Source organism: Ruditapes philippinarum, unplaced genomic scaffold, assembly GCF_026571515.1.
Source record: "Ruditapes philippinarum isolate M1 unplaced genomic scaffold, ASM2657151v2 ctg1505_1_1_1_1, whole genome shotgun sequence".
Classification (NCBI taxonomy): Eukaryota; Metazoa; Mollusca; class Bivalvia; order Venerida; family Veneridae; genus Ruditapes; species Ruditapes philippinarum.
This window is the reverse complement of record NW_026856412.1, coordinates 60,005-87,236: the sequence shown is the minus strand read 5'-3', so window position 1 is coordinate 87,236 and position 27,232 is coordinate 60,005. Positions and strand designations below refer to the sequence as shown.

At 30.0% G+C, this 27,232-nt stretch overlaps 1 protein-coding gene across 3 annotated transcripts in view; it reads right to left on the bottom strand.

Annotated features, from left to right (window-relative positions):
- LOC132746425 (uncharacterized) overlaps positions 1-27,232 on the bottom strand; it is a 56,069-nt gene that overhangs the window by 6,129 nt on the left and 22,708 nt on the right. Inside the window, exon 1 of one of the 3 annotated variants that reach the window (XM_060735553.1) lies at positions 25,529-26,182. The exons of 1 other annotated variant lie outside the window; for it this stretch is intronic. Coding sequence is in view for 1 of the 2 variants with exons in the window: in XM_060735550.1 (XP_060591533.1) it covers positions 7,207-9,307 (2,101 nt within the window). In the remaining variant the exon portion in view is untranslated. Of the gene's footprint in view, positions 1-5,807; positions 9,308-25,528; positions 26,183-27,232 lie in introns of those variants that run through there. One more of the 3 variants, XM_060735550.1, reaches the window with a different exon arrangement.

Sequence of the window (27,232 nt, the reverse complement as noted above, 5' to 3'; positions counted from 1 at the left end):
CAAAGCCAGGGCTTCGGCTTGCCCGGATACAGGCTACACGTGTATATATAAAAGGGGAAAAATATATATAGAATTCAATACCTATCAGCAAAATTTTCAGTGTCATTTCTAGTTGGACGCCCTAACGCAATAATAAACGGAGGTGTATTCCGATCAAAGTCAATCGCAACTTTTCGACTTACAAGATAACGATAAAAACAGAGGAACTCTGATTAAAACGAATGTGTTAAATGGTCTCTGCGCTCTTCTTTTGGGACTATAATAGGACAGGGAACCAAAATAAACGGAAGCAGTGTATAAAATACCGAATGGCACTTTTAAAACAATTTAAAAACTGAAAAATGAACAGCGATCGATTTTTATTCATACAGGCTTTGCCTTCATATTAAATAAAAGTGGAGTAGATTGTTCAAATTTGTAGTGAACTCGAACACACGACATGATAGAAAACATTAGTTTGCAGCGTATTTTTTCTTATTTTAACGTTACTCCTAATGCACAAAGTTAACAAATTTTATACCCGAATGACAGTAAACATTTTTAGCACATTTGTTTTGACAGCCATTATCAAGTGCCGCGTTTTAACTGTAACTTATCGCCACGGCAAGCCGGTATTAAGTTAGGATTTTACTGAGGAAGCAATAGAAAACAACCTAAAACTCCAAACATATCCGAATGTTAACCATGGCTTAGCTTTAAGCTTTTTTATGATTCGCCTGTCTAAACTTGACTCAAAAATTTATTTGACCAATCAAATTAAATCTTACAAAGTGGCTAAAAACCTTCAATTTTAATGTGATTTTTAAAAAGCAGCAAGAATTGGTTTCAGCGCAAAGATATGTTGATATAAAAATGATCATAGTTTTCATGATTACTTTTCATCAATCATATTTACGCTGACATTTAATTTACTCAATTGTACCTGTCTTATCTGTTTTCGTTCGGTTAACATATTATTATTTAAGTTTTTTTTTTAAATACTGTTACCATAGAAATAAGATTTAATATGTGCCAATTGTGTATAATTGTAAATCTGGTAATTTGTTATTGAAACAATTATTCTAAAATTGTTGAACGAGACAATTAATTTATAGAAATTAGTTTGGGGTTATCATTGTTGTTTACGGGTATCTTAGCGTTGAATTTGAAACTTTTCATGCAATGTTTTCTATTATTTCTTTTGTTTATTGTTCAAATTATAGGTATGTTCTGTTTTAAACGCAATCATTAGTCGGTTCAATGCACTTGTATAATTGTAGATTATGAAAAACATGTTAGCGAACAATTATTTTGTCTCAGATCGTTTTACGCAAAGTAACTATCAATTACATTTCAACTATTTAAATAATATAAATAAAGACAAAATATTTAGTTCATTGCTTTCATATTGTTGGCGTCCGCGCCGAAGCGCGGCGCTCTTATGTAATGAAATCAGATTTTGTGAAAGGGCGACAGCAACTTCTCGAGCCTTGTAGTCGGTCATAATAAAAGCCGATCATTCCGATTGGTATGAGGGTGCTTGATTATTAATTAAGATTGAAATGTCGCGATATGTTACAATGAATAGCGAACTGGAGAATTTCGCAATGCAAACATTTTCAAATGAAATAACCTTTTCCGTCAATAAATCGCGTCTTGGTTTTTTTTATTTATCATTTTGTAGTACACAGTGGGTTATCATGGTATGTTATTGTTGTACATGTATCCTAGAAAGATCAGTTGATGACCTAAATATTCCAAAAATCTATTTATAGATATATCTATTTATCATTCGGAACTGCCTCGGCTATTATCTACAATATTAACGTCCTTATCCGAAGACTGACGGAAAGGGCCGAGTAGTTGCGATTGTCTATTTATCACTCCTATCGGTAATTACCGGTCTCGTCCGGTCCATTTTGACCGGGATTTACTAGTGACCGGCGAATAGTACCACACTTTTATTGTCCGATCTCTCCCGGTTTTGGAGTAGATGTTTGATATCGTTACAATTAGAAAAAAAAAAACAATAGCATGTTTCATTTTATCTACATGTGATAAAAACAATAAATATGTACACGGATTTATATGTAATATAAATCCGTGATATGTACAATAATTGAGAAAAAGGTACATTTTTATGGTATTAAAATGACATTATCAACTTTGAAACATTTTATTTAATTTGTTATCCGTGTTTAGTAAAGATGCCGAGGAATTATTCAAAGTTACAAATTAGATTTTATGAATTATTCAATTGATTGATAATTTAAAAAATGATAAAGAAAAATACAAATGTACATGTACATGGATTAAAAATAAACAATATTATATATTAAAAGATAAACCATAATTTACTGACTTTTTCCAGTTAAGCTTTGACTTATAATCGTCGGTCAATATTACAATTGAATTCTTAAAATTTATTTTACAATTTTAATAAAAAAGAGTAGTAAAAACTCAGTATTAAAATAGCACATAAAACACAAAAAAGAAAAGAAAACAATATTCATAAAATTTGTATTTTTTTTATATTAAAATTAATAGATATTACAATTATTGTATAATAAACAATTATGCTCAACATGATCAACATGGTAATATAACCAGTGTCATATTTTTACTAACTAAAAGTGTGAACAAATACCTTAAGAGGGGGTCTTCGCTAATAGCGATAACATAATAAGGGACAATTACAAAGGTGTGGTACGTGTTGATCATGCGTTACACATATGGATTATAAATGGATTATAAATGATTGCATACATGTATATCCGTTGCTATTAATAACCACGATCATAAAAATTAAAGAAATAACAAGTAATATTCTAATATCTAGCATGCCAATCAAAGTCATAATGAACAATGTCTTTCGTCCGCTCATTCATAAGTGATATACATTTCTGGTAGTTTATAAGAATATCTTGTCATCATATGTGTACTAGTTCATCTTCACTTGCTGCTTGGACGCCCTTTGATGCTTTGCATCAATGCTTTTCTTGTATCATATTGAAAAATGAATATAAACCGTTCACTAGTCACATTGTGAGTGTAAATAATTGCGGCGTTATTTGTTATTGAGTACACACAATGGAGAATCTCTATTTTTATGTTTTAAAAGGTTTATAAAAGTAAATCCCACAGAGCCAAGCATATTTAAAAAGTTCAATAATGACGCATAAATGTGTGATATTATCCGCTCTGCATGTACTTTTAATAAATAATTGTGTGCGTAGTTTTTATGTTTTATATAGTTTCGACTTTTTATAAGCACATCACAGTCATATCTTATATAATTGTACTTGGTAAAATAGTTTTGAAAATTTCTTATAATGGTTTGACAAAATGTTACGCAAATTTCTATTGTTTCAAACTTTAAAAGAAGCATTTCGCTTTAAGGTTAGAAGGCTTTTCTGTTTTTGTACTTTCCATGTAGCTGAATTGGTAATGAGAAATCATTTTTTTTTCTTCTAAAGAATTTTCAGTATCTGCTCTTGAACTTAATGACGGGAACACAATATTTAAAGTTGGAAATTCAAGCTTTTTGTATTTCCACCCAACATCAAACGATAGACATAATCAAATAAAAGAATTAAGGTTTGTCAATCTTTTGTATAAGATAAATGTATAAGAATCGAATTCGCGGATAGGCAATTATAAAAGTGTTTCTGTTGACACGTTTATGTTAAGATCAATTCTAAGTTTAAATAAATTCTAATATTCCTAATATTTAGTTTTCAATCTGCAGCATATACCTCGTTAATTAAGAAGTTGAATTTCTAAATACCCTTCATATTATAAATGTATGATTTCATAAGCGAATTTAAATACGACGTCACTTCAGTACTGAACTATTTGCTTGCTAATTTATTCGCGATTGAAAAAAAAGTAAGCTTGATTAAAAACTAGAAAATTGCAAGATTATGAGATTAAATTGCCGAATTTAAAGGTCAACCTTGAATGACTATGATACATTGAAAAAAAAAACAGTTATAAAAGGATGACTGCATTTTTCTTCACATCAGATTATAAGCTTGATATTAATATAGAAAAGTGTAACAGACAGTTGTTATTACTGTTGCATAATTACAATAACTTTGTTAACGTCATAAAAAACATTTTTCTTTCAAATTTCTTTCTATTTGATGCATTTAAATATATTAAACCAACAATTCTCATATTTTTTTTTGTTTTCATGAAATTTTACATGCATATAGAAATTTTAAGTACGAAAATATTATATTATTTGTTCCATATCAAATACTTTCTTTTGTATTGATAATTAAAACCCATAACGCTACCTTTAAAAAATATGAGTAAAATAAAACTCACCTTTTCTTCCTTTAGATGAACATGCACAAAGGTATTACCGTATTTATGATGTCTGTCTGTTTTTTTTTTATATATAAATAATATTATTGTCTTAACATTGGAGAATAATGAAATATTTTTATTTTATGTTTTTTTTTTTTTTTTAATTTTTGGCCAGATCACCAATGAACTATTATGACAAGACAATTTAGTTTTCTATTTCAAAATACAGAGTTCCGATTGGCTGAGCTCTAATGAATAAAGTGTATTTGTATGGCGTATAAATACTTGTAAGCAATCCCTACCCACATTGTTTTGAATTTACTATGTTTTCTGGACAAGGACATTTCATTTATATTGTGAAAACATACCTTAAACATAATTAAAACAGGATATTATCTGAAGTTCTATTAAATAAAGCGTATTGTTAAATTATCTGTTGCAATTAGCAAATGTTTGACAAGTTTTTATTTTATTTATTATAGGCTAACTTGATTTTTAAGGCATGATTTAATAGTGTTTCCGTCAATTGTTTACTAATATTGGAATCGATTGTCACTGTTACAAATCGTTTTTAAAAATCTTTTTAAATTAGGCACAATTTAGATTACCTGTAATGATAAATCATTTTCATTATGAACCACATCGGCGATATAAATTGTCTTGTCATTTAAGAATTATACCACATGTTATTTTGAGAACAATGCGTATCTATCGACCAATAGAATAGGAAACCGAAAGTAGGAAAGTTTGCTTAATCATGAAAAAAACATCCTTTTCAAAGAAAACGAGATTGAATCAAATTATTTAAAGGGAGACAACAGTATCGTTTATTCCTTACGAACGAAAATACCATTACTTTCCCTTTTGCTGCAGGAATTTTAGATAAATTCATTGTGAAATAAACAATAAACCAAAGTTCACAATGAAATATATATATTTGAATAAAATGTATAATAATAGAGATTATGAATAACATCAGCTGAGAGTTAAATGTATGTTTAACATAAATAAATCAAATTTTGAAACATTTAAAAACACCATGATGCTGCGAAAATTGTTGTTTGTGTGGGTAGAAATGGAGAATTCATTAAATAAGTTAAATGCATTAGATGTAATAGCATTTTCCAGTCAGTATGGGTTTTCAATGGTTATAATTCTCTCGCGTGATAAATCGCAGAAATGATGTAACCAAGAATTAAGGATTAATAATTAAAATTGAAAATAAAAAATAAGCCATTGTTTGCGATAATTTCATCATTCTTAAAATGCAAGTAAACAAAAGCAAAACCCTTTATTATATCTAAGAAACCTGTTTATTTTTAACACATAAACAATAACTCATTTTTATGATAAATAAAGTATTCTTTGCATTTTGTTTTGTAAATGATGGAACAAAATGTAATAATTTGTCACAAATGATTTAAGTGTAATTCCTGGAATAAAAGCATTGTTAAACAAAAAGAATGACGCAGTTTTATTCGTTACTTTATTTCTGCAAGAAAGTACACATTTAATATTATTTAACATTAACTTTATTAATCTAATCAAAACTATAGAGAATTACATTTTCAATTATTTACTAGTGACATAAAAATGGTTTGAAATTCTGTCTTTCTTTCAGGCTTAAGTCAATAATATATGAAACCGTAATATTTACACAGTACACAGATAAACACATAAATACATTTATAATATAAAGTAAAACAAAAACAAAAGGAAATTTATACAGGTAAAGTCTAATGTGATACATAGAGACTACAAAAATTATTCCATTAAAATACAAAATATCCAAGTTAAAAGAAGTTATTTATCTCACTTCTAGTTCCGGTGGGTGGAGGAGAGGTAAGGGAAGAAAAAAGAATAAAATATAAGTATTGCCGTATTCAACTACAAACGTTATTCCATTTCAAAGAAAATGGTACTGTATAGAAGTTGTCAATACCGCGCATTTCAAAGAATGAAAGGGTTTTGCGTGATTCATTACAACTTAATCTCCCTTCCCATGTGAAAGTGTACAATTTGCGCACCTCCTGCTGTTATTGTGCAGTCATAAGATCAAAGAAATATACAGTTGTAAATTCCAGACATATGGAACAGATAAATTAACGTTACTGTATAGGCTTGAAATACATATCTTAAAGAAATCGGTGATGGTTACTAATAAAACATAAACGAATTTATATGCGATATAAATTACGATTTTATATTTAATGCGTTTATATATGGAAGTATGAAGTTACTTTCTATGCTCAATACGTTTATGCTCAATACGTTTGTATCTGATATTGTGGGCTACAAAAACATGTATACAGCGTAGAGTTGCAATATTCACAAATCTTTAAAATGCCTGATTTAATATAATGATCAATGAATGCGTTTACATTTTGAAAATAAAACTTTGAAATTGAAATAAAGGATAAATATCAATGAAAACCATATTCAAACTGAGATTTGTAGAGTGCAGTGTCTTTTGTATTGATAAGTATTATTAAGCGATAGAAGTTCGAAAATATTGCCCATTCAATATAAATAATATTAAAAAAATACAATTCATATAGTCCTTTATATATGACAGTCTTGATACTTAACAAAGGTCAAAATAATAAGTGACTTAAAAAATCACAAAAATGGAATTTTGCATAATTATTCCTTTCTCGTAACTGAAGTGATAGCGAACCATTTTTTTTATTCTATTGTTGAAATACATTGATTGAGAATATGTTCTTCGGTTGATAATATTTTATTACCCTTATTGTGTTCAAAACTTGGGTTAAGTTAATGGTTCTTTCCATTGAACTAAGAAAGAATGGTGTAAAAATGTTTAATCTTGAAGACTTCTTTGAATGATGGTGAAACAATAGCACCATTGTTTCGAAATAAGTAACACAATCGTTTTTTCAAAACAAGTAAAATCTAGTTATTAATCAATTTGTTTATCAGCTTACAAATATGGATGTTTGCCGAATTATTTTGTCTTCTAATCTGAAGGGAAAGAGCATAACATTTGAAAGCATTTTCTACATTGTTTTCTTCTTCCATACACTGTCCGAGAAGATTGAGTGCTGTGTCTCTATGTCCGAGATTTGGTTCAACATCAATGGTTCTGGCAATGTTAGAGAGAGCCCTCTGTTTATCATCTTGTCTTCCTAGACGGGAATATGTCTTGTACTGCAAGAAGTAGAGGTATGGGAGAGAATCTACAACAGACATGTCCATCCATTTATCATTGTAACTTCTGTAAGCAAAGTCTTCCTGTGTATATCTAAACATTTCATGTTGAAGTTCTAATGGACAACAGTTTATTTCACATCGTATGAAACAGACACATGATGCTGTTATATGTTTAAGCAGTGTGCTTTCTTCATTTGATTCATAACATAATCTGTTGAATCTTTCTCTTATTGCATATATCCTGAAATTGTTACAGCTGCAAATTGGTTCAACAGCACTAAGATCATAACACTCCTCAATATTTTTCAGGATAAGTTCAGTCCTCTCATTATCTCCAGTACAATAGAAAACAGATGCTAGTTTCAGTTTACAAGATGCTACATCGGTGTCAAGTCCTAATGACATGAATGAAAGTGCCTTCTTGTATGTTAAATGATCTTGTTGGTTAATGTTTAAAGATGCTAGAATAGATCCAAGTGCACTCCATAAATATCGTGTTATCAAATGGTAAGCTCTTCTATCTATGTTTGTGAAACTCTCATTATGGTGATGTGACATAAATGTTAAAAGTTTTTGGATCGCAAGACTTGGTGACAAATCATATATTTCACTTAACAGAAATTTGGAGTGTGAACTTATACCATGGGCATTATTTCTTTGTAATTGCCCAGCAATGAGTGTTGGTATAAAATGTGGATGTATAGGTACAAAACCATTTAAACATGACTGTAGATATTTATCAATGTTGTCATATTTAATTTCCAGCAATGCCCTTCCATCACTTTCGATTACGTATCGAAGAGTTTCAAGTATTAACGGCTTCGATTCCGGAGAAAATCGCCCGCTCATCAAGTTATTTTGTGTGATGATGAAATGAGGACAGTATTCATTTTGAACACAGTTATAAAGTGTTGATAAACAAAATGATAGACAAGTAAAGAGGGTATTTTCCTTCCATGCGTCAGATCTTGTATATGAAATACAATGTATCAAAACGGTTTTACACATGAAACTTGAAATGCTGTTGGGGAACATCTGAGTAATAAAAGTTTTCAGTATCATTTTCATCAAAACATAACATCTGATTTGTGTTATGTTAAGATTAAACATTAAAAATCGCTCTGCAAATGATGTTGATATTCTCCATTCAAGTATTTCATTTACACTTCCTGTTTTTCCAACGCCTACAACAAAGCATCTCGTGTTTCTACAGTACTGTATCATATCATTTGTAGGCCAATGCCCTTCTCTATGTTGACATAACCAATGACTTGCTTGAACTGGGTATAACCGAGAGGGTAAGGCAAGAACAAAATCATTATCATTGACCCCAGGATCGCCTTGTGTAGAATGAGCTGGGCCGTGTCTCAATAATTCATTATTTCCAACAGAATTGAATATTGTATTTTTTAACAATATTCTCCCCATTCTGTCCCTGTATGTATTGTCATCAGTTTCAACTACGAGCGGTAGTGGAGCATCATCTCTTAGAATTTGTAACAAACAATATCCTGGTGAGACATACTCATCTTGTATCATTAACAAATTACGCTTACCATATTCCCATTCACTCCAGTCTTGTATCACATTAAATTTGTTTATAGATATAACACAATCTGCGTCAGATTTTAATCCGAGAGTTGTTGTACCTTCTATTTGACTACCGAAGATGAATATATTCCCATCATTACCGCGTAGCTGTTGAGATAACGAAAGTATTGATTCATTAAGTAGCCATAATCGTCTTCTTTTCATCACTATCTTCTCGTTTACACCAATCCCATCCATCACTCGAGACATTCTAAGTGATAAATTGTGAGCGTAATCTGGTATTCTCGACATTCTGAAGTAAACCAGATATTCATTTTATTCATAAAAAAGTTTTATATTTCTTAAAACAATATATTAGAAATTATGTTTTCACAATAAACAATTGATACTTTGATATGAATCCTTGTAAAATATGAAGTGACATATTCAAATAATTTATTCATTAAGTGTAAATTTTATTAGTTATTTAACTGTTAAGAAAGGCTCATAATTTCAAATATAAAGGGAAATAAAGTTATATATATTTACCTTAAATTGTATACAATACAAAAACGAAAGTTTGAATTTCCAATGTTTCTCACCTTATTTTGAAGGTTGAATGGTACTACATAGTGAAACAACAAAGTCCTAAATGTACATCATTCTTTAAGGTGAAATTAAACTTTACTTGTTACACTTTTAAAGTAATTATTACTCCATGTTGGTTATTTTTAGAGGATGAAATTATAATTGTTGGACGCTTATCATACACATGCAAATAGACTTCAAACTATTTGTTAAACATATAGAGATGTATTTTACTTCGAATTTTGATTAAAGAAACCAGATTATGAAATTTAAGAATGGTTATTATTATTATTTTGACATCTGTAAGTTTTTTATTATAAATAATGTTACAAAAAGCACACTTTATTGGTAAAATAATAAATATGTTGTCCAATTTTTTAATTACTCAAATAAGTTTGATGTTTGATGTGACCAACGAAGCTTAAAAAAATTCAAATAAATCGTTCTGTGGTTTTACAGGTAAAAATGTTATGAGATGTCTAGAAAATATTTAAAAATAAAATGTCTTGTCTATGAACAATGTTTCTTTCATGATGATATTTTTTTGTTTTACAAATTAGCTTACCGTATAAATACTTTTTTCTGCGGGAAATTCTGCTAGAATTTCTACTATTTCTTCGTTTCATAAAGACACCGCAGATTTAAAACCCGCAGAAAATTTAGCCTTTTTCATGTAAATGTCCGAATATTTCAGCTACCGGTTTTGGTATGTTTGGTATTGTAGTTTGACGGTTGTATTGCATTGGCTGTTGTTGAAAGTAACGTTTATATTGTTAATCATTACAATTAGATACTAAAATTGTGTCTGTTTTTTACGCTATTGAAGTTTTTTATTTTAGAATGATTATTTTTAATGATATTAAAAATCAAAGACATGATAAAAACGACCCATGTTTGTGATTTTTATTAAAACCTACAATAAGCATACTGTTTAATTTGTATTTGTACAAAATCTTTTCTATGTGCGATTTTGCCATTGTTTTTTTTTTTCTTCTTTTTTCACTTCATATTTATACACATACAGTAGTAAAATTGATATCAAGTTCTGTTTTTTTTTCTTCTTTTTTAACGTGTATATATCAATATAAATACGATGAAACATATCATCAGTCGTCTGCAACTTTAATTGAAAGTAATGTAGCATCAACAAATCTTGAAATGATGTCTGTTTTTATTGGTAAATTTTGAATGATGACACGGCAGAAAGAAGATACTCAGAAATTTAAACAACCTTATTTTAACAAAAATTGCAGGATATTAAGCCCTCAGAAATAAGTACTTATACGGTATTTCGTCTCTTATTTGTCTGGACGTCAAGAATTCATACCAGCATCATGCATATATTCGACAGTTTTATAAGAATGACATCAACCATTTAATTGATTAAGGTTGCGCCGTTCTTGACCAGTTTTTTGGGCTTGTCCTTCTTTACAAAGGCATCATATTTTTGAAAATATTCATAGATGTTTGCTACTATCAATGATTCATGATAAATATCTAAGATGTAGCATAGCAATTTCACAGAGAAAATAAATGTTCTTTTCTGTACAAGATAATATAAACTAAACGATCCTCGGGATCCTTGGGATCGATCAATTTTGATCTCATACACGTATGACATTCGTTGACATCCTCAAGGTTATGTCTCATGCAAAATATCTTTAAGTGTTGTACTTTCAACGAAAAAATTGTAAATTCGTTTCTTGTTTTACAAAAGAGACTTTAATATATTTTGATATAGAAGTAAGTGACCCCGGGGTGGGGTCATATGAGATTGTTCATGTTTGGACCTTTTCTAGAAAATATTGACGTAATTTAGCATAGCAAGTGCGATGGATTATGAATGTTTCTTTTTAAATAGATAACTGTGTAAAATAAAAGGAATGTACTGCTTTTAACCCACATTAAGTGCATTGGGTTTCTCTGACTTCCTTTATAAATGTTCGAAATAAATCTTAAGCAAACATTCTGTATAATCAAATTCTTTTATCACCAGTCCAGTTTGTAAACTTGTTTTTGGCATGTTTTTCACCGATATCAGTGAAGTTTAAAGTAAACAGACACTTGGCATTTAGCCATAGATAAATTGATTTATTTCGGTATAAATGGCATGGACCTTTAAACAACATGTACGGTACAAATACATGTATTTAACATAATTTGAGAATGAATAACGACATGCACACAAGCAGCAAATATAGCACAAAAAAGACTAAAGAAAATAAGTTAATTTTTTAGATGAGTTAATTAAGAAACATAAAGATAAGCTGTGTAAAGTGTGACAGGTAAGTTTGTAAGTAGGTTAGTACAAAAAAAGAAAGAAAGATAAGTTAAAGAAAATAATATAAAATGGATACCTGTGGTGTATGTTATTTTAGATATATGTTTATATTTAACACTATCCACAAAATCCTTAAACCCTCTAAATAATACATGTTTTTTAAATCCATTTAATTTTAGATACAAATATAATGAAAACGTTTCAGACGTTTCTCAAAATTCATTAATAAACATGGTTATCGTTTTATGATTAATGTTATGAAACTGCTTGACCGTTACAAACGCTTTATAGAATAATAAACGAAAATTGAAAAGTTCGAACATTTTGTACGTGACACAAACAACGTATTCATGAAACGGAACTAAACATTAGGTGTCAAAGGTTGATATTCTAATTCAATTTATTTCACATGTCTATACCATGTTCATGTAAAGACATTATGGACCACTTTTTATCTTAATTGCTGTCACCCAAATAATTTGTGGCATTTACAGATTTATTTACTTTGATAAATAAAGGACCCCCTTTCGATATATTTGATCAGGAATATAGATGAACCTAAACTGCCAGAACATTGTAAACGTTTTATCCTTTCTGATACATTTATCATAAAAAGGAAGAACGGCAAATCAAAATATCTTGCATTATTAAATAATTCAGGTCCCGTGTCAATTTCTTATAGTAACATACATTGAATTACGTTTTTGTCCAAAAAAGAGTTACAATTTATTATTTGATAATGGCCTTACTTTGTACCTCTTATATGTAATATTCTCGAAAGAGCTACTTTTTGTGCAAGTTTCTGACATTCTTTGTCGACATGACTTTCAATAAGCAAACATTTTACCATATCCCTCTTGACTGTAAACTAGAGAAAATAATAATCCCTAAAGAAAGCCCAATACAGTTGTAAGTTGACATTTTAACCGTTTTTTTTAGATATGCAGTATAGACTAATGTATCTATAAAGATAGCAGTTATTCAAAACAATCTACAAACTTTATCTTCTTGAAAGACTATGGTGTATCGAAGTGTGTACATGCACATTTAAGTTGCTATACACCTTTTTGAGTTAATACATAACTTGTGTATGGTTTCGTACCTTATTTTTTAAAATGTATAATCAATGTTTTCAATAATTTGCTTGTGTTGAATGAATAAACTCTATGTTTTACATCACATGAAGTAATCTTTTAATCGTTCACCTTGGTAAAGTCAACAACAAAGCCAGTGCCGACTTAACAAACCTGACGTCCTTTGGAATATAGCGACATACCTGGCATCATTTACAAGGATTCATTGTTTCCACATAATACGGCAGTTACTAAACTTTGATCATACGTCATTCATAGTAAAACACAATTGTTTCCAGGAATCAATCGATGTTGTAATTATGTCAGTTAAAGATGAAGCAAAGCGCAATTATAACGATTGTCTAATAAACACGTGGCTGTTTAAATAGTTTTCGTCAGCGTGTTGATCAGCGCCAATTAGTCTAGCATCGAAAAATAGATGTGAATTTCTTTAAAATGTATAATCGTGACCGATATTTTGCTTCGAAATATAGTAGGTATTTGGATAATGCCTTTCGAATAATACATTCGTTAATATATATAGAGATAAAAATGGGACCGCCAATAACGAGTATACGAAAAAAGGGTCGTCGCATAACTGGGTCGGACTGTATAAAATCTCAACGGGTTCAAGGAGTTGTCATAAAGATATTTTTAGGTTGATTGGGTATGATTTGATAATACGCTTATCAGTGTAAAGATGCGTAATACAACCCGACATGCTTGATGTTGTGCACTGTACTTTAAACCTGCGCTTGTTATTTTTTGAATTCAAAAGTATAAAATGCAGTCAAAATAAATTGTAATTTAATAAACATAACAGAACAGGGCATAATTTTATTTTTGATTTGTAATCAGTATATCATAAGTACATTCAAGATCCATAATAAGTTCGTGAATTTATAATCTTCGACATTGATTTAAAGGCATGACTGACATTTTCATCAAATCTAAAGGCAAGTTTGAGTACACTGTTTTTTTCTTTTATATAGAACTTTCGTTATGAATCCTCATCAAACGTTATGAATCTTAACACTTTTAGGTTATTCTTATCACATGTTAAATGAAATGTTTTATAACATGTTTTTTTCCGTACTTAATTTAGGGTGACAATCAGGCCGTTCAGAAACGTGAACCCGGTCCCATTTTTAACAAGGCATGTTGTATACCAAAATGTTCCCAAACATTTGTAGTGTCCAAAACTGCATGAATTTTGACGTTCAGACAAAATCAAAGATGGTGTCCAAATTGGCCGCCATAAATTTACTTGTGTAAAATTAATTTGGATGGACTGTTGTCTGGCTCAGTCAGGCGGATTTTAACAGTTGAACGATAACAAATAAAAGAGTTTCAAAAATGGGTTTTAATGCAGTTCAATTATGTATGAAATATGGAGCCTTAAGCAGTGACCTAAAAGCAGATTTAATTGTACACACATAGATTTGACTTTGAATACATTGTATTTTCTCTGACTTTCTTCATAAAGTCTCGTTTAATCTTATGAATTCAAAGAATCGCCTCATAAAGGTTTTTATCAAGTAAAGCCAAGCTGCATTAAGTTATGTAGGTTAGTGAGTTGATTAAAGAAAAGTAACTAACTTAAAAGTAAAAATAAGTAAAGGAAATGGCACAAGTAAGTTATTTTTTAAGTCATACATGAATATCTATATCTATCTTAATTACTCTAAAGTCCTTACATTTTAAGTTTATTTAATTTTGCATGCAAAAATGTAAAAAGTCGTTTTCACCATTTTATAAAAATCATGTTCATTGTTTTATGATTACTGATATGAAACTTATTGTTACATACGCATTGTAGGATTTGTAAAATTATATCTTAATGGTATCTATCGCGTTAGAACACTATGTATCAATGCAAATTACAAAATTTGCAAAATTACAAAATTGCTATTTTATTTACGCATTTCATAAAATAAATAAATTTTAGAAAAATGTATGAATGAATGAATGAATGAATAAGCAAAAAATGAGAATTAAAGAACGAAAAAATAAACAAAAAAAGGATAAAATATTGGTAATCAAAATCACGACAGTATTTAAAAGGCAATGAAATTATTTATAAGAAATTAGAAGCAGCATATTGAATACGGATACGCTAGTTTGAAGAACTTTTTCGACTCTGACTACATAATTGTCTCAACAAAGCTTTTGATAATACCTTGAAATTCATGCAAAGTTTAAATGAAAGCAGAAAATAAAGATTTTTTACCTTATGTGCCTTTGTCCTGGCAGATTATGACAAGGTAAAATTGTATTTATTGTATAACTTTTGAAAATATTAAACGACAATTGGAAACTTCGATCATATGTAATACCACACAAAGTATTGATACGTGGTCTAGCTTATTATAACTTATATATCTAAAATTACAGGACAAACACTCAATAATTTAACTTTACAAGAAGCAATAAACTTGATATTTATGACATAAGAAGAGCATTCAGAAGTAAAGTACTCTTTCTACTGTATAATCAATAAAATCATAAATAACATTGCTCAAGTATCTCATTGAAACATAGTTTTAAAGTGCTTTCAATTCTCTGTTATCTTCCAAGGAGGTTGTTAAATGTAAAAGTAAAAATGTTATAAAAATCAATTCGGCCACAAAGAATGGAAAAAAAAAAAATATTACAAAAAAAAATAATATTTTCGGAATCAAATTGAAAATGATTTTTTAAACAATATTTTGCCGGCTTTGAGGTGAAGCATTCATTAAGGTCATTTTGCACAATTCAATCTATTATTTAAAATAAAAATTGAGTCAGTGAATAACTGAAAAATTTAGAAAAAAAAAGAAGATTTTGGTCCTTACAAGTAATAAATATTTAGAATATCGTAAATAAATTATCGTCCCGTCATATTAAACAACAGTTGTGAAGCCCCTTTAAAATAAAAGCTCATTGTTTTGACAATATCGTTTTGCAAAAATAAAAACTGGATACCTAAGCAATCAATAAGAATAGATTAACAATATATGGTTATTTTTGTCTTTTTAGACGTAACAGCTCTACTGTTCTAGTGTTTTACTGGAATATTTCGTCAGTTAAGGAATCGAAAAATTTTCTGCACATCATAGATAACGTGCTTTTATTATGTAACAATTAGTTAACTTATTTACTGATGTAAAACTCTTCACGCAAAAGTCTGAAATAATTTAATTTTATGTAACAGTATTGTTTTGTTTATTTAAAAAAAATAATAAAGGATAGAAACAAAAATCTGCCGGAAAATGGTTGTATATTTTGACAGCATTCTAAGAAGTTAAAGAAATTTGTGTAATTTCCCCATCTCTTTCCCTATAGTTCGGCTATTATTGTAATAAAGGTTGGAAATCATCAATTGTATATGCATAAGAATCCTTCAATCATCAATGAGAAAGGAATGCTGCATTTTTTACTATTTGATTTCAATATTTTACTCAAGGCGTTTCAACTTTTATTCTATCCTTAGTTTTCATTTTCTGTACAGTGTTGTATCAAATATTCTGTATGTCAATTGGTTGTATTTTCGATCATTACTTGTATACGTGAAATATTATCAAGTGTTATGATGAATAAGGACACACTTAAAGTAATAAATAACAGAATAAAATCTTAAGTGAATATTTGTTTAAACAGTCATACATGTCTAATCAAACAATTTTAAAGTTTCCCTTCGGTTTAGGATAACTGCGTAAAATAATTGTAACTTATTGTTTGAAACCCACACGTACCAGGTAAATTATAATAACATGTTTTAAACTGTAAATCGTATAGTTTCACTTTTGTATTTATTAAATCCAACTAAGGGTGGTTTAAGGCTGTATTTAAGGATAATACATGGGGTAATCTCAATCGATTATACATATTTTAACACAAAAACTTAACAACATGATTGACTTGGTAATAATTGGACAAAAGAAAGACCAAATATGGTTCATTTCATCCTTCAGCACTTCCTGTGAGTAGGAGGGACAAGGAGTATCGAAAAAAAAATGGTACAATAAACATTTAATAACTTGACATTATAGGAGTTTGAGCTACACTTATTGTGATATACATTAGTTGTGCTGTAATGTACAGCTCCCTACATATTAGTTACTGATAAAACACATATTGTCGGGTTTCGAATAAAATCAGTGGTTGAAACTATATGGCCTTTTTCAGTCAGACGTCTTTTATGCTGACTTCTTTTCAAAAATCGTTTATTAGATATGATTTAAACCTTTTGTCTTTTTCGTATTTCAGTTGATGAAACAAATGATATTGAGTGTAATGTAGTACGATATTCGAACATGTAAATAATGTTAATACATGTACTGTAAAAATTGTTTTATGATATAAAATATGTATGTACACTGTATTGGGTGCTTTTCAATCCGTACTCGTAGACATTTTCTTCATTTTAAAAGATGCATTCTTATAACAGAATAAGACTTACTTCTAGCAATATACCAATACCAAAGAATATCAATTTGGTTTATAAAAACATACTATTTTAATTGTACATTCCATTCTGTTTCCGACTGTAAATGGTTTTGTAAATTTCGGACGGCAGGGCTTTTTAAGTTAGAGACGATTTATTCGTAAGATATTTTCTTTTCTAGATTTCTAAATAAGTAATACTCAAACCTTCAAAGGTTGTTTGTAATCATATTATGCTACATATATAGCCAAAATTATTGTTTGATCATTATGGCCCTTTACTGATGCACACATGCACGACAGTTTTCTGAAATTTCTTGAATAATTTAAGTATTTTTTCAGAGTGTTCGTTTTCAACAACAGAAAAAAACAAATAGTTTTATGATGTTTTCTCTCTCTAAATATATATGACCTAGGTGGATGAGTGGGTTGATCTAATTAAACTTGAAAGCTTTTCTTTTTCAATAAGCAAATATTTAACCATTTCCCACTTATTTATAATTGACATTTTACTGCTTTGAAATATACAGACTACTAGACAAAAATTATAAAACATGCGTGACAAAGTATTTCATAAATTCATCATATATGATATCATACATACGCTTATTGCGATAAAACCCGATTAATTGATCTTGTACTTTAAACATAAACTTGTTATCTTAGAGTTCAAAGTTTACTATACATTCGAAATCAATTATAATTCATGAATTTAGAGTATTTTACATTAATTAAAAGGCGAGAGTGATCTTTAACATCCGTTTGCAAATGACATCAAAGGAAGTTAACGTTGTCATTGATGTTAGAAATATAAAAACATTAATTAACCTTGAAATGTTAATACACAGATTAAATGAAAATAACAAAAAGGAAATTGTTGCCTTTGTCTAGGCCGGGCAAACAATATTTCGGGACTTATACTTGTTAATTATAATTATATATAATTATTATAATTATACTTGTGTGACAAGTGAGAATTATGGATGATATTATAAATTTTCTCTATTTATAATAGAACAGAACAGATACTTTATTCTTGACTTGTACAATCATACATAGCCATACATATATAAACAATTTTACAATACATACTAACATAAATCACAAGATCGGATCTAAACATGTCTCTTTCATATCAATATAGAGGATGAATTATTAATATATTAAGTTGTATCTACTATATCTAAATTATTTCTATGAGACATCGCATCTCGTACATACAAGGATAAATTTAAAAGTATACTTCCATTGTTTGATTTTAACATATCAGTGAACTTAAGCATACTAGGTGTTATATAATAGTATCTTTTTTATATTTTTTTTCTTATATCAATATAACAAGGACAAATTAAAATGAAATGGTATTAATCTTCGACGTCATGTAGATTACAATATAAACAATATCTTTCATTTCTAACAATTATAATCAAACAACGCATTCATTAGTGGTTTAGTTCACCAGATGTAATTTATTTTAGCAAATATATCATTATGTTCAAAATTATGATAAATGGTATGTGAATCTCTCTTTCATATTTACTTTTCCTACAAAAGTTTTTTGTATTTCATTAAGCAGAAACTTAGAAACAGCGCGCAGTCACATGTTACTCTTTAATTATACAGATGGTAAAACTAATCAGGGGCTATAATTTCTGAATGTTTTGATTGTTTTGATCATGATTTAAAGAGGATATGCGCATTTCTGTTTGGATTTAATGATTTTGATAAATCAATGATAAAACAAATTTTATACTCCCTTTACATACAGCATACGTAATCGGTGCTTTTAATCGAACAATGTCAAGTCAGATCATGCAAATAATACGCGCATCTCCTGTTAGTATAATGTTTCAGTGAATCAGCAGCTGCTTGGGAAACCCGCTGGAAATGTCAACTTGCTGCAAAACTATTAACTATTAACTATATGTTGAGCGATATGATAAAATGTATAATATAAGATGGCACATTCAATGTTATCAGTTGAAAGGATATTCATTCATCATAACATGGCTCATAATTATAACGTATTCTATTTGTCCGCTTTTGTCTTAATCATTAAATGAAAACTTATGACATACTAAATGTTTAGCTTGTGTCATGAAAAGCTACTGGTTTTAAATCGCTTAAGACATGTATATGTATCCCATAATAATTGCACTACATTTCATAGAAAAAAGTTATGGATAAGTTTAAGTTTAGACTAGTGTATATACCCGTAGACAAATGAATGTTCAGACGACTGAAATTGACTTGTTATGAAAATAAACTTACTTAATTTGAAAAATTAAATAACGCAATGAAACGATTTGAACTTTTAAAGCTAAAGAAGATGTCCTTCAGTAAAGGAGCTCGGTATTCAATAAATAAGTTAATGTATGTGTGGACAGTTTGCAATCTGGTTGATGTATAGAAATTTATGATTTTAATTCTCGTATTTTCTTTGACCCTATAAAAACACCATAAACGAAAAATTAAGGATACAATTTAACAGAAAATACGCATATTTTAAAGAAATATTTTTTTCGTTAAGGTTTACTTATTTTTATTTCAAAAAAATAAAAATAGTCGTGATATACATTAATATTACCACAGTGAATAGAATAAACACATAACAAGGACATCAAGATATTGAATTAGTTTAAATATGGTATTGTGCCGTCACATATGCTCAATACTCTTATGTCCAATAGTTTAATGTATTGTATTGTGTAGCAAAACATTAAGCTCAATACATGTATCAATTGTATTGTGTAGTCACGCATTACGCTCAATAATGGTATATATAGTATTGTATAGTCACTCACTATGCTCAATATTCTACTACCAATTGCATAAACAATTTAATTGAATGCCACATAAAAGAATGACAATTCATAAAAAAGGAGCACTATTCAACAAAACATACAGTCACACAAAGTCTGACGTTTGTCCGCGAAAATTACGTCACGTTGCTATGCATCATGTGTAAAATTACCACTGTTAAACTTCCAATTTTGCACGGTTAGCTAACCGTGTGGTTAATTTGTTTATACACATGGAATAATCGAGCGATAAAACTGACCACGATATATGCGCGGTAATGAACTTACTGTGGTATATTTTAACCATCGTTCATACAATAAGCGTTGATGTATAAATAAACAAACATGTGTATGTTAGCAATGTTTCAATTATCATTTAAGGATAAACATCATTAAAATACACATAAAGGAGAGTGACTTGTATTTGTTCTAATGATAAAAGCGAAGTTCGAGGATTTTCCTCACACACAAAGCAATTTAAATAAAATAATAAAATCAAAATTTATAGAGTCCTTCATTTAGGACAATTGTGATCATACACAAAGTTCAAAATAAGCACCCGTGTTAAAAAAGCACGAAACGAAGCGTTGCCAAATCATTCCGTCCCTTAGTTAAAGTGATACCGTCACTGTAAACATGCAGTGGTTGGGCCAACAACGGAAAATTGTCAAAGGAAAATTGTTGTTGGGCCATGGTTGGCCCAACACTAATTAACATGTACTATAAATGCAGTTGTTGGCCCAACGTCGAACCAACCATAAGTTAACGCCAGCGACATTTCTGCATTGGCCCAATATCGATAAATATGTACTTTAAAACAGATGTTGGGCCAACGTTTGACCAACGATACATTTTCGTCAAATATATTACTGCACTTGACCCAAAATTTATTTTTTAAACACATATATGCATGTAGATATTTTACTGTTTATAAACAGTACACTACAATGAGTTAAGACTAAAGTTGAAAAAGTTTTTTTGAAGCCATGTTTCAATATTGTCACATTCAAGAAATACTCATATAAATTAAATCAGAAATGTACGTAAGAAATAATTACTTTGTGAGTCTAGAAATGACCAAAGCCCAGGCTATGCAGTAGTAGGGGATGTATCTATATAGATCTATAGAAATCTTGAAGATCTGATGTATAATCTAAGGCAATTATACATGTGCTGAAATAGATTAACCATCCTAAATGTTTACAATAAACCTCCGGAATCTTTAACTCTAAACTCTAATTAACCTCTGGTTATGTAATCAATGAATGGAAATAGGATCATTTTGGCACTACCCATCCGTTCCCTCCCTTGATTTCGAGCTGCGTGGACGTATTTTCAGATATATTTAAACAAATTTGAATTAGCCTGCACTTTCTCAACACTGAAAAATGTAAGTAGATCTAGAGTTTAGAGGTTTTTTTTTACTTTAATCTTTAAAATAAACCCTTCTTATATATTAATGTATTTAAACCTGCACGTAATTAGTGTTTTAAAACCTGTTATACTATCCACATGACCAGGTCATGTGATTAATACAAAATTGCGGATTGGTAATGGAAAATACTTTGATGTTTTCAGGTAAACAAGCCAGAATGAATTCGATTTTCGTAATGAAATTAAAACCATTTAATTATATCAGTGTTTATCAGTTTAAAATATGATATGTGCATAATTTTACATCTAAATTAATTGTGATAACTGCAAAAAATCTTTGAAAAGTTGCAAGTTAGTACAAACTGACAAACTACAATTAGCACTGTTAAGCTCATACAATTTTGCTCTGAGTAATAAATAGGTAATTTATATTAATATGTTTGGTAGTGGTATACGAAACTTTGTGTAAATTTGATTTAAAGTGTAACTTCGCATTAAACACAAATTACTTTACCCGACTGCAAAATTGTTTATTTATTTCATTTCAGACAGCAAATTTATGTGTAATTTGAGGAGATAGTGTGGAGAGCAATGTTCGCCGTGTTATGTCTCACATTTTGTCTCAGGAAGTTGCCCTAGAATACAAGTGGGTTGGAAAAGGCTCGAAAACAACATTCGAAAAACTTAGACTTAAAACAGTCAAATAAGGTTAGTATTTTTACTTTTCAAAGTTAGTTTCACCGGTGCTAAAAATTTATTTTACACCGTGGGTGTAAGATATGACTCTTGTGTTGTAAATGATCATCATGATTCTGTTTGCATTTTGACAGAATTATGCCTCTTTTTAACTTGAAAATTTTAGGTTAAAATTTTTAATTATGTCAAATATCTCTGTTACTATTTAATCTATTGACTTGTAATTTAAAATATTTCTTTACTATCAAAGTCTTAATCCTTAGCTCTGTTTGCAGTTTTTCAATTTTATTTGCCTTTAAAACTAGTAAATTCTAATTAGTAGTGTATATTTAAATAAAATCAGTAAAATGTATAAATTTCAGATGCTGTAAGAGGAAGTAGACAGGGGTCTACTCATTCATTGTCATTATGAAATCGAGAAGACAATGAAGGAGTGGCTAAGATATGCCAATGATAGGGGAGGCGGGCGGAGGAAGAGACTGACTAAAATGTTGCAACAACAAAGAGAAGAAAATGAAAATGATATGTGAACAACATCTAGAAATAAATTGTAGTAATTAGAATATTTTATGTTCTTTTATTTCACGGTCTCTCTGAATTCTAGAAGACATGCTGTTTTTGGTCTTGTCACCTGAGGGCCAGCGTTAGTAGTAAGAAACAAGTAATTGGGCCAATGGAGGGCCAACAATAAGAGTAGGAAACAAAGTTATAGGCCAACTGAGAGCCAACTTAGATAGTAGAAAATAAGGCATTGGGCCAACGAAGGGCAAATGTTTATTATAGGAAACCAGTCAGTGGGCCAACGGGGGGCCAACAATAAGAAGTGAAATCAGTTGTTGGGCCAACAGTTGGGCCAACTACTGTCTGCTATCTGGGGTAGTCTTCTTTTTTACATTGTATTCCATTCACAGAGCTTTACTTTGTTGGACTGCGTTTGATTAATGATGATACAATTATACAGTTCTTGCACAGTAAGTGAATACTAGTTATTGATCAATTTGTTTAACAGCCTACAAATATGGAGTTTTGCCGAATTATTTCGTCCTCTAATCTGAAGGGAAAGCGCATAACATTTGAAAGCATTTTCTGGATTATTCTCTTCTTCCATACATTGGCCTAGAAGATTGAGTGCTGTTTCCCTATGTCCAAGATTTGGTTCGACGTCGATGGTTCTTGCAATGTTAGAGAGAGCCCTCTGTTTATCATCTTGTCTTCCAAGACGGGAATATGTCTTGAACTGCAAGAAATAAAGGTAAGGGAGAGAATCTACAACAGCCATGTCCATAAATTTATCACTTTCAAGTCGTCTGTCAGCAATTTCTTTCTGCGTTGATCTAAACATTTCATGTTGTAGTTCGGATGGACAACAGTTTATTTCACATCGTATAAAACAGACACATGATGCTGTTATTTGTTTAAGCAGTGTGCATTCTTCGTTTGATTCATAACATAATCTGTTGAATCTATTTCTTCGTGGAGACCTTTCAAAATTGTAACATTTACACACTGGTTCAACAACACTAAGATCATAACACTCCTCGATGTTTTTCAGGATAAGTTCAGTCCTCTCAATATCTCCGGTACAATAGAAGAAAGATGCTAGTTTCAGTTTACCAGATGCTATATCGGAGTCAAGTCCTAATGACATGAATTCAAGTGCCTTCTTGTATGTTAAATAGTGCTGTTGGTTAATGTTTAAAGATGCTAGAATAGATCCAAGTGAACTCCATAATAATCGTGCTATCAAAAGGTAAGCTTCATTTGTGTAATTCTCAATATAGTGATATGACATAAATGTTAGAAGTTTTTGCATCGCAAGTCTTGGTGACAAATCATTCATTTTACTTAACAGAAATTTGGAGGATGGGCTTATTTCTTTTAGTAATCTCCCTGCAATGAGAGTTGGTATAAAATGGGGATGTATTGGTACAAAACCATTTAAACTTGATTGTACAAATAAACCAAATCCGTCGCATTTAATTTCGAGCAATGCCATTCCATTACTTTCGATTACATAGCGGAGAGTTTCAAGCATTAACGGCTTAGTTTCTTGAGAAAATCGCCGTCTCATCAAGTTATTTTGTGTGATGAAGAAATGAGGACAGTATTCATTTTGAACACAGTTGTAAAGTGTCGATATACAAAATGATAGACAAGTTAACAGGGTACTTTCCTTCCATGCGTCAGATCTTGTATATGAAATACAATGTAACAAAACTGTTTTACACATGAAACTTGAAATCCTGTCAGGAAATCTTTGAGTAATGAATGTTTTCAAGATCATTTTCATCAAAACATAACATCGAATTTGTGTTATATTGAGATTAAACATTAAACATCTCTCTGCAATTGATGTGGATATTCTCCATTCAATTTCTTCTTTTGAACTTCCTGTTTCTCCAACGCCTACAACAAAACACCGAGTGTTACTACAGTACTGCATCATATCATTTGTAGGCCAATGCTTTTCTCTATGTTGATTTAACCAATGCCCTGCTTGAACTGGTCTTAAATCACAGGGAAAAGCAAAAACTAAATCACTATCACAGGCTCCAGGAACATCTTGTTTAGAAAATGCCGGACCATGTCTCAAGGCGTTATATCTAGCAGCATTAAAAAATGTATTTTTAAACAGCATTCTCCCCATTCTGTCTCTATATGAATGGTCATTAACCTCAACTTCGAGCGGTAGTGGAACATCATCTCTTAGAATTCGTAACAAACAATATCCTGGTGAGATATTCTCATCTTGTATCACCAAAAAATTATGTTTACCATATTCCCATTCATTCCAGTCTTGAATCACATTATAATTGTTATGAGATAATAGCAAATCTCTGTCAGACCGTAATCCATCAGTTGTTGTACCTTCTATTTGACTACCGAAGATGAACGCATCCGCATCCCTACCGATCATCTGATACTTTAACGTAAATACTGATTCATGCAATAGCATTGCTCTTCTTCTTTTCATCACTATCTTCTCACTAACACCAATCCCATCCAATACTTGAGACATTTTAAGTGATAAATTTTGAGCGTAATCTGGTATCCTCGACATTCTAAAATAAGACATAAAAATGTATTTCTTTATAAAATACATAAGAAAATATGTTTTCACGATAAATACACATCAATTAATACTTTGAATTAAATCCCTGTCAAAACACGGATGTGACACATTTAAACAATGTACATGTAGATCTATTTATTATGTATACATTTTTTAAGTGATTTGACTTTTTATAAAAGCTCATAATTTCAAATAAAAAAAGGAAATAAAGTTATATATTTACCTTAAATTGAAATTGTACAAAACGAAAACGAAAGTTGGAATTTCCAATGCATCACACCTGAATTGGACAGGTTGAATGGTACTAAATAGTAAATCAACAAAGAGCTAAATATAAATCCTTGTTTCCTTATTTGTAAATTGAATCTTACACAGACAATCGAAAAGAAATAATCGCTTTATGGTGGGTTTTTTATAGGATGAAATTATAATTGTTTGACGCTAAAATATATAGAGGCTTCAAAAATATTTCTTATACATATACACAGGTGCTTGAAACAAACTTTTTTAAGTTTTATATGGGCTATATATACTATAATAAGATCTTAATATACATATATAAGCCGATAATGTAAAATATTTGATTATGTGACTAGCGCCTGCCTGTGTACATAGAGACATGTATAGACATTTGATTTCTTACTTATACATAATTATATTTTATTTTGAACTTTTATTAGAGAAATCAGAATAAATTTAAGAATGTTTCTTATCATTTTGACAAGTCTTTAAAGCTTTTATTATAAATAACTTTACTACATGTACACTTAATTGGTAACATAATATTATATTTTGTTCAATTTGGCAGTGATCATTCTTGTATTAAATTACTCAGATAAGTATGATGAGACCAACAAAACTAGAATTTTTTTAAATCATTCTGTGGTTCTACAAGCAAAATGTTATGAGATGCCTGAAAAATATGTAAAAATAAAATATCACGTCCATTTCTTTTATGATGACATTTTTAATGTTACAAAAAATAAGAATTCGTTTTTAATTTGTCAGGACATCATACCAGCATCATAATATTCCTTATTATACATTGATGTGCTTGTTGTTTAGTATTATTGTTTTCGTAGTTATATTGTTTTCTGCAAGCTCGTTTGTAATGATGTAGCTTCCCGGAAACAATATCACTGGACTGAATCGACAATATATCGGTATTATGCAAGAGGTGTACACATAGAACGACAATCACTGAGTGTGCATGTATCTGCTACATTTCTTTTAATTTTGAAACTCCTATTTAGTAAACAGTAGAAAACATTCAAGGGTGCTGACAACCTGCCTATGAGACATGCCTGTCTGAAATAAATTACCCCCTATTTATCTGGTCAGGCATAAGCCGCCTTCTATGATGTTGATTAATTATATTGAATGTAAACGTTGAATTGCAAATTCAAACAAATTTAAACAAAAACACAAAATGCATACGGCCAAAATCTTGATTTTAGAGGCTCACGAAGTCCTTAGGCTTAATCTGTCGCCATACGTGTTCAAATACCCCCTTTCTCTATAATAGCCCTTGTCTGTTTGGTTCGCTACCTCATGTCCACTTCCGGCTTCTGGGTGCCCTGTTGTGGTGGCTTTGGTGTGTCAGGGGCTGCATTTTGTTATCGTAATCCAAAGTGTTAAAAAATAGTGTAAAACACTTATAATAATTGTATAGTTTTGCGCCGGTCTTGACCAATTTAATTTTTTTAAATGCTTACTTACTAAGCAATATCACTAACCTTTACTTAAAAAAAACACTCGTTTTGAATGATTTTCACAATACAATGACAACTCTGGAAAACAGAGGCAGCGAATTATCTGAAATTTTGTAATAAAATGTTTTGCACTAGCCTAAACACATATTACAATATTTTATTTATTTCATAGCAAAAACCACATCAGATGTCATTTAAGCATCTGTAATTCCTGA